General features: G+C 40.4%; 1 protein-coding gene across 4 annotated transcripts in view; it reads left to right on the forward strand.

Annotated features, from left to right (window-relative positions):
* LOC117587715 (trissin receptor) overlaps nucleotides 1-19,120 on the forward strand; it is a 43,649-nt gene that overhangs the window by 21,258 nt on the left and 3,271 nt on the right. For 3 of the 4 annotated variants that reach the window (XM_034278621.1, XM_034278623.1, XM_034278622.1), the window contains exons 3-9: nucleotides 5,597-6,239; nucleotides 10,638-10,782; nucleotides 14,373-14,532; nucleotides 15,306-15,506; nucleotides 15,596-15,985; nucleotides 16,970-16,984; nucleotides 17,086-17,351. In XM_034278621.1, the coding sequence (XP_034134512.1) occupies nucleotides 5,609-6,239; nucleotides 10,638-10,782; nucleotides 14,373-14,532; nucleotides 15,306-15,506; nucleotides 15,596-15,985; nucleotides 16,970-16,984; nucleotides 17,086-17,351 (1,808 nt within the window). In that variant the 5' untranslated portion in view covers nucleotides 5,597-5,608. The remainder of the gene's footprint in view (nucleotides 1-5,596; nucleotides 6,240-10,637; nucleotides 10,783-14,372; nucleotides 14,533-15,305; nucleotides 15,507-15,595; nucleotides 15,986-16,969; nucleotides 16,985-17,085; nucleotides 17,352-19,120) is intronic. The other variant, XM_034278624.1, reaches the window with a different exon arrangement.

A 19,120-nucleotide genomic window follows, 5' to 3' on the forward strand; every position in this document is an offset into this window, starting at 1 on the left:
TCTAACCATCATTTGAGCCAAATACTGAGCCCTCTGCTCGTTGACGCTTTTCAGCTTAAAGGCAATAAATGGAACGTCTGGCAGACATGAATATGTGCAACATTTTGTTGAGGGACTGCTAAAAATGTGACATTTAATCAATAGTTTGTCGCAGGATCAAAAAAATGCGGTATAGAATATTCTACGTTGAGGTAGAATAGTATATAATTTTAGTTTTTAAAAGTTTAATTTGATTATATCAAATGATTGAGGCATTTAAATCATGTAAAGTAGCTGCCACATGTGTTGCCATACATCATTTCCCATCGAAACACACAGCTAATAATAACGTGTACTTTGAGATAATAATCCATAAAGATCCTTTCGTCTTTGGCCCTGATATGCTGCCTCTTGTTCGGTGGTGATCTCCCCCTATGGCCAATAACTAGGGAAAGCAGCTGTCTCTGCCAAAAGTTTCATTCAATTTTTCATTGGTTTGGCTTGCCAAACAAAAAAAAAAGTATTGAAAAATTCTACAGATCATAAATCATGGTTATCATGTGGAATTTCGCACTCCGGTACTCGGAGCCTGAATCCAGTCTCTCTTTTTGCTCTTATTTTTCCCCATCTGCTCACATGTCGGACCACTAGTGGGTGATGTCGGGTGGGTGTACTGTGGGGCTGCCCATGGTAAAGCATATTTCACTTGGCTCTCGCCGGCATACTCAATTACCACTTAATGTCCTTACTTCAGCACAATTTACGCAAACATTCGGTGCCCGGAGAGGAGGAGATGTGCAGGGCTTTTTGGAAGATAGCAAAATGTAGCCCAAAAATTCCAATTGCCACAGAACGGGCACTGTGCAACATGCAGCAGGAAGCAAAAACAGGAAAAATATTATTTCTCTGCAATTTGTTCGCAGTGTGTGGCAACTTGTAATGACTTTTTCTTTCATTTACCCCCCAACTCCCTAGTTTTCCTTCACTTTTGCTGGCAAAAGGCTGCACAAGAAAATTGCACAAGTTTTTTGGCAGTTTCGTTATTTTGTATTATTTTTTCGTGTTTGCTGCCTGACTTCTTGCGTGATTTGTATACATTAAATTAAGTTGCAAAATGCTGAACAGTGAAGCCTAATGAAACGCGCACGGACATGCAGTACTCCACTGATTTGCATAAGTGAAGACTATTTTTAGAGACTTTAATGAGTGGAAAAGTGATTACAGGGATTCGTTTTTTTTCAGAAAACGAATAGCAGGCTATTGTCTTCCGCCCGTTTAAACAGAAGCTACCCGCAAGGATGTAATCCGTTCTGAAGCTTTCATTGCACTTGCCGTTTGGCTTTTAATTAAATCAGTATCTGGCAAATCAATTTAGAAGCAGGAGCCCAGGCGCAGGCAGGAGTCGAGCGTCAATCTGTGCACCACTTGGCTCATTAAAGCGCCAAACAATTTCCGTTCCGGATGTCGTCGCCAGCGCGACAATCCACTCCACGCCAACGACACTCTACCCCATACCCCCATGGCCCATCAGGTGCTCCAAGTGCAGCGAAGAAGCTCATGAATGGTGCTAAAACATTGTAGAAATTACGCTGGAATTTAGTTGTTGGTTGTATAGTTCAGGGAGAACCACAGAACTTTCAGTAAAATTCTAACCAAATCACACATATTGCTAATGTTTTGCTGAAGTTCTGAATTAACCAGGGAATCTCGAGAAACATTCTGTAACATTTATTTAGTAGGATTTAATTCAGCACAAAAATAACAGAAAGATCTCACCCTAACAGTCATTCCCATCAAAATAATTACAACCAAAACAGCACCTACTATAATAATAATAATAACAATTAACATTTACAGGGGTATGTGCAAACCGTTTTTCTGGTTGGGTTAAGTAAACCATTAGACAAATATGCCAGTAGCCATTTGCCATTCAAACTAATTGCAATGCAAGCTCAGGTGAGCAGTGTCTGGTAAATGGTTAAAAAATCTAACAGTCACCAGAAATACAGCACATCACGAGTGGAAACGTTTGTGAGACGCTTTGTACGCGACACCACTTTTATACCCGGTACTCAGTCACTATATCCGTAACTTAGTGGGGTTTTTTTTTTTTAATTTCCCAGTGTGATATCCCAACCCTCTGGATGCAAAATTTGGTGGCTCCATCTTTTATAGTCTCTGATATCCGGGCGATCATCAAGATGTACTGTCAGAAGAACAGACGATTAGCCGGACGGACGGACAGACAGACATGGCTATATCGGCTCGGCTATTGAAGCTGATCAAGAATATATGCATATACTTTATGGGGTCGGAAACGACCTAGTACCGGGTATAAAAACATACGCAAGCATCAACAACAAACAATAACAACAGAAACTGGAGCTGCTGACAAAAAAAATGCCATCACTAAAATAATGATGAAAAAGTTTGATGAAAAAGCGGGAAGAATACAATTTTATAGAAAATAAAATGTTAACTTAGCATAGTTCTACACATTTTCCATGGTTTTGTGCTTCCTTTCATAAATGGAATATGTGCAATTAATGAACAAATTGACAGGCAAACCAACGGAAAGAAAGACAGAAAGACAAATATTTTGCATCGTGAAATGCCATTATTGAAAGCCAATGCTGGGTGCAATCTTGTGAAACATAATCCAGTACGAGCTTTATTCGAAATGCGAGAATATTTGAAAATGATTTCATGCCATGGCCATGTGCCATTGTGTTAAAGTAAGTTTTTGGGCAAAGGATGTTTGATGTTGAAAGCATCAGTTGCCAGGGAAAAAAACGTATCATTAAATGTGGAATTTTCAACAGGCACAGCTTGCACATTCTTGGATGCTGCAATAACAGATTGCTTGCAAAAAAGGAGCAGGAATTGTGGTCTCTTGGCTATGCTGAAGGCTAAGGCATGCCGCATGTACTTAAAGTTCTTGAACATAAAACTTAATTTAAATTCGTTGATTTCAATTTTATATCGATATGTTGAGTGGGTTAATCGATGTGTTCAAACGCCAAGCGAATTAAATGCCAAACAAACAAATGTTAGCAACCCATTGATTAACTTTGAAGCGAATCACAAAAAAAGTTGCCCTTCAAAAATAAATAATTGTTCAAGTTACCGAAAAGGAAATCAAGTAAGTTAATGAAACTATGAGGAACTCAAATTAAATACCATCCGGTTCGTTAGCTACAAAATGTAACAACTCATATATAGAAAATCTCCGGGTTCCCCTGAGAAATCCACACAGGAACGTCAAAAATGGCTGATGAAGGCACTGCTGATATCGTTTCTCGAGCCCCGCTGGATATTTCCATACTGGGCGTGAAAGCAATCCTCAAAGTGCTTGGTTTGGGCAATCTCTGTATGCTGCTAGAAGTTTAATGTTATATTCAAACATCTGCAGGTGGCGAAGGTTAAAGCTGCCTGAAGCTTGCCTCAAGTTCGTGGACCAACACACAGGAACCAGGAACCAGCTGGCGGACTGGCAGGACTAGGACTATGTAGGTACATGCCAATGCATGTCCCTGCCTCTCAACATGGTTGACATTCCGCTGAGAGTGTGTTGTGGCATGGCAGCTATACGGAGTGCAGGCAAACTCGAAATCCAAAATGTTTATCAGATGGCCTGTTCAGATACCGGAGGTAAAAGTGTCGGAAGCCATACAGTTAGCATAGGCAGGGAGTAAGAGCCTTTAAGTACAACATTTGAATGAGGAAAGGTTATCTCTCTCTCTCGGTCCACTTTGATGGCTTTGCCACTGACGAACTTTCCAGTTATTGAGTTCTGCTCAACCAATCTGCCTCCCAGATGCACTCTTTCGAAGCCAATTCAAAGGATGAGTTCCCCACCGCGCCCCTCATTAATTATAATTTGAGGCAATTAAGTACACCCCTTAACTACTGTTCTCTGCAGTTTGACCCACATCGCGGTAGCTTTTGCAACGGCTGCCTACTGTGCCTCACGCCTTTGTGCTCTGAAGGGTTCCGATCCCTTTGGTTGGCTTTGTTTTGGCTTTTGGTGTTTGTTTCATCCTGATTGCGGCTCTTAATGGCTCATTTAGTGAACTTTGACTGGCATTTATGTTTGTTTTATTAGGGGGAGCTTACTTATTGGATTACTGTTTGCTGTGGAAGCTAGACAATTAGTGTTCTGTCGGGTGATATTCCGTAAGACAAGTGGAACATCTAGTATAATTTATTTTTTCCTAGAAAATGAACAAAATATGATAATTATTGCAACAAATAATACAAGCAAATATTTTTATTTCTATTGTTAAACGCTTGTCCTGTTTTATGAGTATGCCTTTCAGCCTTTCAGGGCCACTCGTTATGAGCAAACATGACTCCATATCTATTCCCCTTAGCTTGTACAACTGTCGCCACTCGTTCACTCTATCTATCCGACAGTTTTGACGCATTTCAATGTGACATTGTTGGCTGGTGTTTCCCCCTGCCATGAATTATATTTGGCAGCCAACAACTAGCTGTACATAGTACATATTTGTGTACAAATAGTTTGTTTATAATATGTATGTGGGGAGAGAGACATGATGACGATTCAGCAGTGTTAATTACTTAATAGTCGTTTTGTTTTCGAGTTTGTTTAGTACGAATCTCTATTAATTAGAGCACGTACCAGAGAGAGAGTGAGAGAGTAGAGTACACAGAGAAAGTGGAGTAGAGTGGGGGACAGTTGCAATAGTCAAAGCGAAATTTTGAAGAGTGGCAACATGTGTGCACTTGCGTAATGAGCTACAAAACGTAGCTGGTGCCTGGCAAAATATGTTTTAAAAAGCCCAACAAAATAAGTGAGAAGAGAATGCGCGTGGCCAATGGCAAATAATAATTTCCTTTTTAGGAGACGATGCGTGTTTGTAGTGTGTGTTTGTGTCTACAAATGTTTTAATTATGCTTATTTTTAATGCTTAATTAAAAAGTCGTCAAATACACAGACACAAACGGAGTGGGAGGAGCAGCAGCAGCAAACGGAGCAACAGAGACACAGACAAAAGACAGGGCTACAGCGACACAATCACGGCACAAATGTGGCAGAAGACAAAAAAAATCAGTTGACAGGCCATGTTTAATTGCACCTCGAGTGTCTACACATGAGTGTGGGTGCTCGTACGGGCGTGATGTGAAACATTACAGACGTGACTTTGCAGTTAATGAAGTGAAGCTGTCACTTGTTACCCATAGGTCAGAGGTCATAGGTGTAGTCGAAGACCTTGTAGCAGCGAACCATAATTAGTAGAACATTAAACTTAACTCAAGTGAGATCAGCAGTGGGGAAAAGCACACAACAGAAGTAGTAATTAAGAGATGAAAATTAAGTATTTCGATACAAAGTTGTAAAGTCTCTTTATCTTAGTCGTAATGGTTCGCAGAAACAATCCCTAACAATCTCTTAAACCTATTTTCTATATATGTAAATATAATCGATCGTGGAAGCTACAACCACTTATTAATCACATTTCAAGGCTCGTATTGATTCTCCTCTGTGATGGGTTGAATTTATTTGTTGGTACAGAAACACATAATTAGAGCCAATCATCTGCCTTTCCATAGAACCATCTACTGACAATAGACTTGTTCTTTATACTTGCAGCTGCAGCCCATTATGAGCGGAGTCTTCCGTGCTGGCCGAGTGCATAAACTGCTGCTGGCTGGGGCACAGGAGGAACAACAGCGACGACAAAGTGGCAGGACAAACATATCAGCAGCTTACGATGATAACAACGATAATAATGATGGCGCGGAGAAGGAGCAGCATAATCAAAAAAGGAGCAGAAGCAGCAGCAGCAGAAGCAGGATCAGGAGCCAAAGCTCAGCGAGTTGTGGCATTTCCGCTCGACAAAATCCGGAACTGAGGCGACAACCCACCCAGCGACTACGACAAAGCCAGCTCCTCCGGCCGACCAGAAATTCTAGCTCATCATTTCTGTGGCTCTTGCTGCTCGGGCAGGCAATGGCCACTCTGGCATCATCAAAGTCTACCAATGACACGACGGCCAGTACGGGCCTGTCATTCCACACCAGCAATGCCAGCGATTATGCGCTGCTCTTTGGCGACTTAACAACAACAACGACAGCTCTGATGCCAGCACTGGGCGGTGGTCCTGGTGCTGCCATCGATGTAATCGAGGATGAGGAAGATGCCGCCAATGCCAGTGAATATATCTTTGATCGCACCGACGTGCGCATCATATTTATCACACTCTATACCATTGTCTTTTGCTGCTGCTTTTTCGGTGAGTACTAAATTATAGATCCCTTTTTGCGATACGTAAAGGGGAAGTACACACATTAATAAGACTTGTAATTCTGCACGTTTGCAGACTTTGTCTCATTTTGATTTGTTGCTCAAATCTCTGGGTGACCTTTTGTAAGTATTTCATTCATTGGATTTGCCCTCCTGTCCTGTGAATGTTCTGGACAAAACATGAATGAAAGTAAATGGCAAAGGCACAGGGAAAGTGCCTGCCACACGCCGTTTTGTGGTGTCCGCCCATAGGCAGCATCCCATTGCCCCGTGACCCATTCCGGCTGCGTGCTAATGTCCATTGAGGCCCGTTGAAAATTTTACTGCTGACTCGCCAATTACTCAATACCCATTAATTGGTTTGGTTTGGTTTTATTTAGGGGTGTAAGGTGTTTTTTGATGCATTTTTTAAGGATTTTTATATTCGGTACTCGAAAAGTAAATAGGATCTTCAGAGACCATAAGAGCTTGAGTAACCAAAAGACCATAAAAGAACCAGACCAAAAAACCATCTACATCACTTGATGTAGATGTAGAAAAAATGTAAAGTATAAAATTCGAAAAATCAAAAGGTCACATATTTACATATGTATACTGACTGGGTACCGGGTATAAAGGTTGAGGCGCGTACGAAGCGTCTCACAACGTTCCTCCTCGTTTTTGCTGCTTTGTGTAGGGTGTTTTGCCTGTTTTTATTTGACTTTTTTGTCGGAAAATCTTACTTAAGCAGAGACAATATTTAAGGGCATATTTAACTCGTATTACACGACAACACTCACAAACCTACTGAGAGAATCTCTGTATTATAAAAACCCAGCGAATAAGCTGAACAAATGATTCACCAGGTGCCTGGCTGCCATTACAGTGGGTGTAAAAATGTAAGCAATATTTGGTACATTTGTAGGAGTATTTTTGAAGGTTGTATCATACGTAATAAATGTGGCTCGGACCATTTATACATACCGCGTGGGACGCGTTGTACGAGCACTTAATTTATGGCACCCATTAATGAATTAGTTATGTGTTTTTGTGCTGTTTAATTGCACAATCATAAATATCTTATGTCCACCCCTTAGTGTCACATCACACTATAAGGATACATCTCAACTAAAATATAAAAACTGGACTGGTTTCTCGGGGCAACAGTTTTTCGGGGGTTTATTAACCGCTCACACAGGCACACTGAATGGCAAATGCCAAATGGCGACAAATGGCTTCCTATTACACACAGAGAGAGACAATTGCAAAATGTAGGCAACTTTTTTGCAGCCACGACATGGGTGATGATCGGGGTGAGGTGCAGGGACAGAGGTCCAGGACACTGACAACGATCAGCCATAAAATTTGCATGTTGCAGTCACGTTCCAAGTTGCTTTTTGCTGATTGTTGCTTCACCACTCCAGCACGCGAAGAGTATAAAAGGTATATAACATATGGAATAGTGTTTGTATTAGGCATAAGGAACAACCTCGAATGTAAATAAACCAATTGAAGAGGCTTTTGTGCTTACAAAATGGTTGCCATTCCTATTAAAAATGTTGACCGTTGAACACTTTTTACATCCAAAATAATTATATTATAGATAGTTCACCATTACAGTTGGTAGTGTATCCTTAAGGCTTAATATTGCACCACTTAAGTCTCCAAAAATTGTTGTTTTGCTGTTGCTGCTCCCGTGACAAGCCACTTTATTGCCCTTTTGGCTGCTTGCGTGTGTGTGTTCGTGTATGAGGGGTATGGTGCACGAGCACTGCTCCATTAATTGCTGTTCCCCTGAGCCTCATTTAGGGTCTAACCCTGCGGACATTCATCACCTAAACCCTGAACTGTTTGCTTAATTTTGTGGTCCAGTGTTTAGCTAGAAGCTGGCTTTGGCAAACGGCCAGAAGTCGTAGCACTTAGAGTTACTTTCGCTGAAAAAATATTGTTATTATTTGAACAATTATTTTGGACTCTGAAAAGAAGGACATACATAGAGATAGCCTCTTACAGCCGCTGCTTCCTTTCTTCTTCAATTGAAACAAATTTAATAATACGGACGAAAATATAAATGTATTAAAAAGAGAGGGGGAAACTTTTTTCCAACATATTGTATCGTATATAACACAGGCAGCAAACACAACAACACTGCCCCACTGCACCAGCTCCATCCCCAACCCTAGCTCCAGCTTCAGTCTGTTTTCTCCCTCCTGTACCCTCTTCAAACCTTGCTATCGTATTTCATGGCACGCCTTGAAGTGTTGCACGTTTCCGGTATTTTTTGGCACATCTCTCGCTGGGGTTTTGTTTCTTTCGTCCTTTGTTCCTTTGCTCCGACAGTGCTAGTGCCCCGCTATTCCGCCTATCGAGAGTAATTAAAAAACTTTCACTCGACATTTGTTTGTCATGTAAGGCTGGCTGCCACTCAGAATAAAATGCTGCTGCTGGCCAATTTCTTTAAATTTTCAGCTACAACTACAATATTATATGTTGTTTGTGGATTGAGTTTTCATTTGAAACTCTTGTCTAGGATATAAAATAAAATCCGAAAATGGGTATTTATAAGAGTATATATAATTTGTATATAAATTTAATTATTTATAAGTTGTTGGGGAACGAGTAATAAAATGTACTTTCAAAAATTTTGACACAACAAAGACTAGTGTCTGTAGATCTTCCTGCACTGCGCTGAAACCACGGGCATATGTACATATGTATGTAGAAAATACATTAAAAACCAATATTAGTTTTGTGTTCATTACAACTTTCTTAAAACTTGTTGGAACCCTCCTGCCACTTTTTGTAATGCTCTGTTCTAGATGTATTGATTGAGTTATCGTAGTCAAATTTTCAATTTATGTGAGAAGCTCATATGGCCAAAAGATATCTTGATCTATCATAGGATGATGGTTTAATAGAGGTAAAAATCATTGTACAATAGATTCACAAAAAAAAAAAATACAAATTGAAGGTATAACATTGAAGAGCCTTATGATAATGCTGAGGTACTCTAGAAATATTACAACTTTCAATATTCGATCTGGAGATTTGGCAGCTAGATTATTGCTTTTAAAACTTTGCTAAACAAAATTAAAGCTGGAAAATAGCGCCCAAGAAATCTGTAGCTTTCTCCGCCTTTGCTATAAATTCGCTGTCAAAGTTTTAAATTATTTCTCTGCCTTAAATATATTTTTATTGTAAGTTAGATTAATTTTGTAGCCGTTCGGAAATATGGAATGCAATTAGGGCCCGCAAAAAATTCAACAAACAGCATAACATATGCGAGGTACTCACCGTTCTGTGTGGTGCAACTGCAATAATTTATTTTGCATACCAATTTTTTTTGGCTGTGCTGCTCTGCCACTCCTAGTGCTTCTTGCATACAGAATGAGATTTAAAACCGTGAATCGGTGAGGCAGAAAATTCATTTTATTAATGCAAATTATGTTGTAGCAGCCAATTCAGAAACAAGATACACCACGAATTTGAGCTTTAAAGTGCACCTTTGAACCGCAGCCACCATTAATGGCTCACGGACAAGCCGCAATTCTTGGCCAACAATGCATTTGACGTAGCGAAATATGCATTACATATTTTGTCTTAATTGCCATTTGGTTTTGCGGCTTATCCCAGATCATAGGGATTGAGGTTAGCTTTGATATGTGCCTTGAGCCTTAGGCACTGCCCGTATGTTATGAAACTAATCAGATAATGCAACTAATTTGATTAAATTCGATTTGCAAAGTGACAGTTTTTATTTTATTTATTTTATGAAGAACAAAAGATAATTTCATCACAGGGTGGGCTATAAAACTGTTCCAAAAACTTATCTTACACATTTAACCATGTCAAAACAGCAACCCACTTACACCCAGTCTGGGAAAGTCCTTATTTAATTATGGCCAAAGCTGTAACGAATTTAGATAGATGCCCCGGACATGGACATGGACAGCAAAACCCTAATTAAAATAAACTTCCAACGCTACATTAAATCTAAACCCAGAGACAGAGTCGGCACCAGGGGAATATGAAATTGTCACACACAGAAGGAGAAGGGAGTGCCATGCAAAGCGCACACTGAGTGGAAAAAGTTATTGCTCCCAGTGCAGTTGAGAAAAGTTTAGGCCCCGGACCAGACCGGCGGACCCATGTCGCCATTTGGGCTGCCAGCGGGCATGTCACTTGCACAAACATATTTTTGTTAAACATTTTTTAAAGTCTCCCAATTGGTTTTTTGGTCTTTAGCCGCTCGACTTGTGGCGCTGACATGCGGGCAGGTTAAGGCATAAGAAATGATGTACCAATTTCTTATTATATTTTATTTGTATGATATTTTTTATTTCCTGCCGCAGCTCGATTGGACGAGTGATCGCTCATTGATATTTGATATTTTTGTTCATCTTTCTAGGCAATCTACTGGTCATTCTGGTGGTCACACTGTCGCGACGTCTACGCTCCATTACCAACTTCTTTTTGGCCAATCTGGCATTTGCAGACTTTTGTGTAGGCCTGTTCTGTGTGATGCAGAATCTTTCCATCTATCTTATTGAGAGGTGAGTCACGTAACGAGCTACTTTAATATACATTTAAAGTTCTCCTGGGAGCACTTATATGTATCATTTTAAGGATGTTTTCTACACGCTATTCGTTTTGTTTCTCCCGCTTTTTAATCTTCTAACACTATATACATATAATTTCGTGGTTTACTCTTTCCCATGACCTACTCTTCTGGTGCATGTAAGGGCGTTCTGTAGTTTCCCTATGCAACTCTTAGGTTCTTCCTGCAATTTATTATTCAGTGGCTGTCACTGTCTGACGTGTGCAGCTGTCGTGGGGTATTGTGGCGAGGCACCTGAAAGTATGCGACACACAGAAAGTTTCAACTCTCAACTCTGAAACATTTTAACAGCCAGCACACCACACACTAAAGTAGTAACAAATGTGCAACACAACACAAACAAGCGACGCTTTTCGTTGCGTGTGTACTTTGTCCCCTTGTCCATAGCGCTGCATGCATCATCCTCAGCGCCTCATCCTCATTCTGACCATGATTATTTGCATAGCTTTTTCTTACTTGCACATGCTGAAACGTGTGGCGCTAACGTAATACTAACGAAAAGAATGTACGCTTTAACGTCAGATTATTACAATTGTTGTCATTAAATGTTGTTCTCTTTTTTTATAACCGGTACTCGAAGAGTAAGTAGGGTATATTCTATTTGTGCACAAAGTCAATGTATGTAACGCACAGAAGGAAACGTTTCCGACCCCATAAAGTATATATATTCTTGATCAGCTTCCGCCCCGCAAAAACCTCCCAAGCCTACAATTTGGAAGATAAAAAAACTTAAAACGGCATTCCGTAGGGAATGACCATATCTATCAGATCACCAAATTGGGATCCGATTGGATTGGAATGAGGAAATTGATTTGCAGTTGCTAAACCCACCCTGCCCTGTTCCGCAGCTTGTATTTTTTTCCTTTCACATTCTTTCAATAACACTCTCCTTCTGCAGTGTGCGGCCGCTGCCTCTGCCGCGTCTCTGCCTCTGCCCTCACTCTGCAGTGTGTGGCTCTAGGAAAGGGGGGCGAGCTAAAGGAGCGTGTTGGTGTGAGAAGTGTTGTAGATGTAGATGACAGATGAAGAAAAAATGTAAAATTTGACAAAACACCGCTAAGGTGCAGATGTAGTACTGAGTACCTGGTATAAAAGTTGTGACGGTTAAGAATCGTCTCACATATCCCTTCTCGTTTTACTTTAATTTTGTGCGTCTACATATTGGAAATTCTCTTAAAGGTTTTCTTCAATAACAGATTTAAATGCTTTGGGTTAAAGGTTTCTGTTAGCATATGTACATCTATGTACATATATATATCAAGTGGTCCACTTACGTGTATTATTGACCTTTTCCCTTCGTTTCACCTTGGCATCAATATAGAATTTGTTTTTTGCGGGATATGCGCAGTCAAAATCTATTCCACAATGTGGAAGTTTGCATAGCTCAATAGGCCTCCATTCGAATTAAGCCTTTTTGAAAGATACAAATTAAGATATCTATAACTTAATAAACAGCCCAATCGAAGCATGGAAACTCACCAATTAGCAGTAGAAAAATGAAGAACCTCATGACTAAGCAAAGTACTTCGATGGCAGATGCCAACAGTGACAATACTTCTAGCGACATTTACATTAATTTTTACGTCGGAATAGGTGAATAAAATATATCTGAAAAATTTGCATTTTTCCTGCCTCAAAATCGTTTCCTTGCACAGACTTCTTTCACCTTTTTCACACATTTACTCTCTGTAGGTTTGCATTTCGGTTGAATAAAAACCAATATGGAAAATCACTTTTTAAGCTAAAAGATCAACGCATTTGCATAAATGAAAGTACTTAGTGGTGATGAGTGCAGAAAAAAAGTGTTCTGTGTATATATTTCTTCTGTACAATTTCCTTGTGAAAATAGATTTTATTTTACTTCACTCATGCTCAGTTGGTTTTTAGTTTCTTTTTGCATTTCACGGTCACTTGGCTGCTGCCAGGCAAACAAATACACAGGCGAAACTGCAAGTCAAGCCGAACAAAAAATACAAAATATAATGCCAATTATTCTGAGCACATTTTTCATTTGCATTGCAATTCGAGTGGAAATTGTTGTGGAAATGTTTTTGCCATTAATTGTTGTTTTTTGCTTATAAAATAAACATTAGTTGGCTATAATCTTGTGATGATTGAAATTGCGAGTAATAAAGAAATTTATTTACTGCAACAACTATTTGGCATTTAAATTATTAATAAAAATGATGTGTTGGCCGAGAGTTCCATTGAGAATTTTGCAGGGAAAAGTGTGTACCCAAATATTACTCCTGCCGATTGTCAGGCCATTCCCCGACACTGAAGCTTGAATTTTGATTGGAAAAATATTCCTCGACACTCCAGATTCCATTTTACTAGACCCTCTATTTCAAGTGGCATTCCATTCCAAAACTATATTAATAAATTATACTTTTATTGTGGTGCCCTGCCGATTAGAAATGCGCCAATTTGCATTCATACAAATGGTCAATAAAATTATTTATTAAATGCATATTTGCTCTGCATCTATTTCAGAATGTGTTTAAGTTGTCAGAAATGTTTGGTTTAGCATATTTTCAATTTCATTTATTCGCTGTGTGGCAGCGCTAAGAGCTTTTCGTGATAAGTCCGAAAAACTCGTGGGGTGTCTGTCAATACACACAATTATCATATTAAAAGCCTAAATTAGTTAGCTGACCAATACTCGTATGTGTTTGGCATAATTTCATCAAAATTATGCGCACAAGTTCATGACGACCCCAACAACAACCAGTATAAAAAAACCATATGCAAAGTGGCAAGATTTTCGGGCAGAAATTATGTAAATAAAAAGATTGTCTAGTCTGTAAAGCCTGTACCATTATGCTCCTATGGCTCTCAATTACGGGACTGTCTGTACTTCTGTGGAAAAGCAACTCTTGTAGACATTTTATTGCCAGGCAACACACATTTTTGAGAGCCACCAAAAATTATGAGGCGACAAATGCCATTCGATTCACCTGGCAGCAGGTCGGCAGGGCTTTGCCAATCATTTTTATTTTTAATACGGCGAAAGTGCGCCGCAATCAAACCACGAAAGCAACACGAGGGGGAACCCTTATTAGAACCCACTTTTTAACTTGTCCCACAAATAGAATTACGTGCTAATCCCCCAAAAATACAATGAAAACCCACCATTCACATTTAATGTAATTTTAGCCATGGAATAATACGCGTATAAAAAGAAAACGAGAGAGGCAAGGAAAAAGAAAGAAAAGAGCAAAGAGAAAATTCTTTTTTTTTTTGCCACATAAAATACTAACGACACCTTTAATGTCGCATTAGTTTCGTGGGCGTGTCTATAAAATTTTATGTCACAGCGTGCCACGGAAAGTCCGCGAAGGGCCGCCTTTAACAGGAGCTACTTTGGAGGGGGAAAAGGGAGCTATCTTGGAGGAAAAGAGGAGCTTCATGGGCAGGAAAATGGAGCTAATGGAGCTGAAACTTGCTGAGGAAAAAAGCCACTTGCTGGCCATAAATAATTACTTATATTCAGCTTATATAATTACTTATATTGTGTCTTCACAGCTGGGTCTTTGGTGAGTTCCTGTGCCGCATGTACCAGTTTGTGCACTCGCTCAGCTACACGGCATCGATATTCATACTTGTCGTCATCTGCATGGAACGCTACTTTGCCATTGTGCATCCCATTACCTGCAAGCAGATCCTGACTGCGGCACGTCTAAGGGTAAGTTACAGTTTGATCCAAAAGCTAGACAACAATGGGAGAGAAAGTAAGCGATTGCTGGCACGATACTACACAGTTCGTGGCACGTCAATGAACATTAAATGGGCGGGCCACTCCATCATTGATGGGCAAAGATAGAACAAAAAAGAAATCTCAAAAGACGCGCCAATAATTGAAACCCTTAATGTTTCTCTCGTCGATTTACTACTTCATCTATTAGCCATTTAGTGCCATGCGGAGAACCTTATAATTTGTAGACATTATTCAAACTTTTCTTCATCAATTTTTGTCGACCATTTTGCCACAACTTTTGGGTAACTCATTTTGTTTTGACCTCAATTTGCAAGCTAATGAAACTTATTAAAGCGAACGAAAAACCCCAACCAAAAAAAAGCACCAAACACCAGCCAAAAATTATGTGAACAAAGAGCCCCAAAAGGCTTAATAAGCCTGCTGCAAAAACTTTTCGTCTGACAAAAAGTTTTACCCCAGAAGCCACCCAGAGCCATAGAAAGTGTGGGAACCACTTTTGTAAGGGCTCGGCGTGTCCTACCACACATTTATAGCCAAATGAAACAATTAGGCAAACTAAAAATGCGTTTTGTTAATGGTGATGGCCACTAATTAAACAACTACGGACTTTGGACATGAACGAAGACAACCAAATGGCAGGCGTCCAGCCATGCAAATTGTTTGTGTGTGTTAAACAAATTGCCAGTGGCAAAAGAATGTAAATTTGTACGTAAACGTTTTGTTTTTGTGTCTTCTTGTAGATGGTCATTGTCACCGTTTGGATTACATCGGCGGTCTACTCAACGCCCAAGTTTGTCTTTAGCAAGACCATTAAGAATGTGCACACACAGGATGGGCAGGAGGAGGAGATTTGTGTACTGGATCGTGAGATGTTCAACTCGAAATTGCTGGACATGATTAATTTTGTGCTGCTGTATGTGATGCCGCTGCTAGTGATGACGGTGAGTGGCCCTAGCATTAGTTTTAATTCTTAACTTGATTGTTTGTTTTTATGTACTGATCCAAAATCGTCTCTGCCTCGTTCTCTCAGGTGTTGTACAGCAAAATTGCCATTGCCCTGTGGCGCAGCTCCCGCGGACTGACCCCACATGTGGTCCAGCAGAAGCATCATCCCGCTGCTGCTGGTCAGGACAATAGCATGGGCATGCACAATAGCATGTACCATCATAATCATCATCACATCCACGCGCATCATCATCATCAGCTGCCAGCATCGGCATCGTCAGCGTCCGCGATGGGTTCAGGAGCGGCTACCGGAGTGGGCGCAGTCGGAGTGGGTGTGGCAGTGGGCATGGCCATGGGCATGGGCGGCGGTGGTGGTGGGGCATCACTTGCTTCCGGCAGCAGCAGCACCACTTCCTTGTCACGTAAACAGAGCAGTAAATATGAGAAGCGCGGCGTCAGCATCACCGAGAGCCAGGTGAGTTTTTCTTCTCGCTCTTTTATCATCATCGCAGCTGAGCGAAAACAATGATACAACAAATAAAGAGAGAGAGACAGAGTTGGGTGGGGGACTATGCAAAAAATGTCCAGGCAGGAACCCCGAGTGAAACTATAACCATGTTAATATGCTCGTAAAAATTCACGAAAATGGGGAAAAGGCGAAAACAGAAAGGGAGCTTCTTGCCTAAATTGCTCTGACCATCCAGAAAGCAGCTTTAAATGTGCCCTTCCCATAACTTCTTAAAGTCAAACAGATATTATGGTGAAGTATACAGATGTGTCAATTGTTTATACTTTTAGCGAGAAACTTCATTCGTTGAGGCAGGTGTCGGTGGCCGTTAGGGCTATTCGCCTGTCCATAAACGCGGCAGTTCGTTTGACAGTTGTCCCGTGGGTAAAGGCTGAAATAAACCAGCAGACAGAGCAGTGAGAGAGCGAGGAAAAAACGAAAAACAAAAAATGTTTTGCCATCATTTGTGGTGCACACCTGGCGTATACTTTATTTGCTACTGCTGCGGCCACAATTGAGTGCCCGTCTAAGCTGCTGTCGGGCACTCACTTGCAGGTTGAATTACTTTCCATGACAGCCAGGGCAGCAAGTGCAAGTGCAACACACCCACACACACACACACAATAAAATATAAAAAATGATTACGAGCCACAAAGTTGGTGCAATCGATCTGGCTTACGGTCTGACAGGTTTTCAGGAAAACCTTTCGATTGGTCCAGAAAATAGTATTAACACTCAAACAAGCAACAACACAAAACGCAATACCAAAATAAGTCAGTTTATTAATACACGTTTCTCCTCCGTTGATTCCGTGCTATCTTTAAATTTTTTTAAATTTAATTTTCAACTCTTTTCTCTATCTATCTCTGTGCGTTTCGTTTTGGTTCCTCTCCCACTCTACTAACCCAACAAAAAAACAAACCACACAAAACACAACAAACAACAAATTAGCTTGATAACTGCCAGGTAGGTAATGCTCATAACCAAAACTCTAATCTATCAATGGGTAATGCTGGATTTATTCTTACCGAAACGTAATCCCATTTTATTTTATTTGCCTTCGTCAGGTATCTCTCGAGGCCGATCGACCGATTGTCAGCGCCTGTCGCAAGACGAGCTTCTATCATCATCCCCATGCGCATCATCAGCGACAGGGCAATGGAGGAGGAGGAGGCGGAAGTGGCATGGGCATGGCTGGTGCCACACACATGTCACACTCGTCGAGCAATGTCCTGCGCGCTCGCCGTGGCGTCGTCCGTATGCTGATAATATTTGTGCTGACATTTGCCCTCTGCAATCTGCCGTATCATGCTCGCAAAATGTGGCAGTATTGGTGAGTATCCTCATTCCATTTATCATTCGTCCAGCCAGTCCAACCCAACCAAATCCCATCATCAAACTACCTTGAGTAAGTGTAAACAATTTGCATACCCTGTGATTTGTCTGTGGCATATATTCGGGGTATGCTGAGATTTACATGTAAAAATATGCTCTAAATAATTATTGAGAAAGTGGATCAACAGCACTTTTATTTAAAATTGTAATTGAAATAAATGAAGTGAAGTTTTAAGTATCCCGAAGTATCATTCATTCGACCTGACGCTTGAGTTTCCGCTTTTAATTTGCATTTGAATACGTAACAGCTACAATATATGGCTGCCAATGGACGGGTGGAAATTAACAGCTGGATGTGTGGCACAGATAAGGCCCTCCTGAAGGACGGTTTGGACTATGGCTGGGTAAACAATTAAGTTGTCTATTGAATCCGTTGACAGGCGCCCGTTACGCATTTTCTAATTTCCTTAGATCTGATCGATTTCACAACACTTTCATTTCATTTATACGAAATCCCATTCCAATTGAAAGACTTAAGACTCTTTTCACGCTATGCTACCATCCGCTTATCAAGCGATAGCCTCGCCAGACTTTCCTTTTCTTTTCCTAGAACTTCCTTTTAGCTTAGGGCTCCAATTTCGTTGGGCAGTGGGCGTTGGGAAACACTTTAGGAAACTGGATTTTGTGTGTGCTTTTTGGGTAGGCGTATCATAAAAACGATTTTGGGTGGGCTTTTGCTGTTTGCTGACGGACATGAAGCTCTGGCGGAAACGAAACGGCAGGGAGATAAATACTAATTTTTAGCAAAGTTAATACCGTAAATTGAAGCTGGGTAAATCATAGCCGAGAAGCTCCTTGCGGAACAAAACAAGAATTTAAGGTAACTCTTAAATTGAATGCTATTGGGTTCATTTAATTTCTTACTTTACCTACGACTAAATCATTCTCAACACTCTCAAAAACTAACGCCTTTAGTCAGAAAATGCACTCTCCTAAATTGTGAGCTGTTTTTTTCTGGAAATATCCTTCAAAAAGATTCCCAAAATGTCAGCAAATTCCATTAGCAAGAATTACAATGAAAGACAGAAACCCCCGACAAAATAAAGAGTTTTCGCTATAAATTGGCCAACTGCGAATCCATTCATAGGGATACACATACACATTTGGATTCACAGATTCACATTCCCATCTCGGCTGGTACGAGTTGTATGACAAATAGCTTCATACAAAATTTACGGAGGGTTTCAAAAATTCTTTTAATTCAATGTGGCAGCTCAACTGGGTGCCTGGAGTCATTTCTCTGGTGATTTTTTGATGTTTTCCCGTTTGCTTTTGTGTTCCAGTCGAGTGGGTAATTCTTGCCTTGCCTTAACTTGGCCATTATGTGACAGTTAACGGACAGTTGAGTGAGATAGTTCAATAGCTCGTGACAGCTGTCCAAGCAGGTGGAGTAACGAGCTTTCCTAGCAGGTGGCAGCGCGGTCGCAGCTCTTCGCGTAAAGTAAACATTGCAGGACCAAACAAATGAACTGTTTACAGTCACGTTGTGTTTCATATACAAGTCTACATACAAGTCCACGTTCAACTTCTCATTTAAGTCCACTTCCAATTCCAATAACAATGCTTTAAGCAATTTAAAATGAATAAGGCAGAGAAGTAAACAATTATGCTTAGGCTTGAAAAGCCTGAAATAAGTAATAAATAGTAAGAAGTGATAATCAAACCAGTACTTATATAGATTAACTTCATAAACCTAGGGAACATAAA

The sequence above is a fragment of the Drosophila guanche genome, unplaced genomic scaffold (genome assembly GCF_900245975.1).
Source record: "Drosophila guanche unplaced genomic scaffold, DGUA_6, whole genome shotgun sequence".
NCBI lineage: Eukaryota > Metazoa > Arthropoda > Insecta > Diptera > Drosophilidae > Drosophila > Drosophila guanche.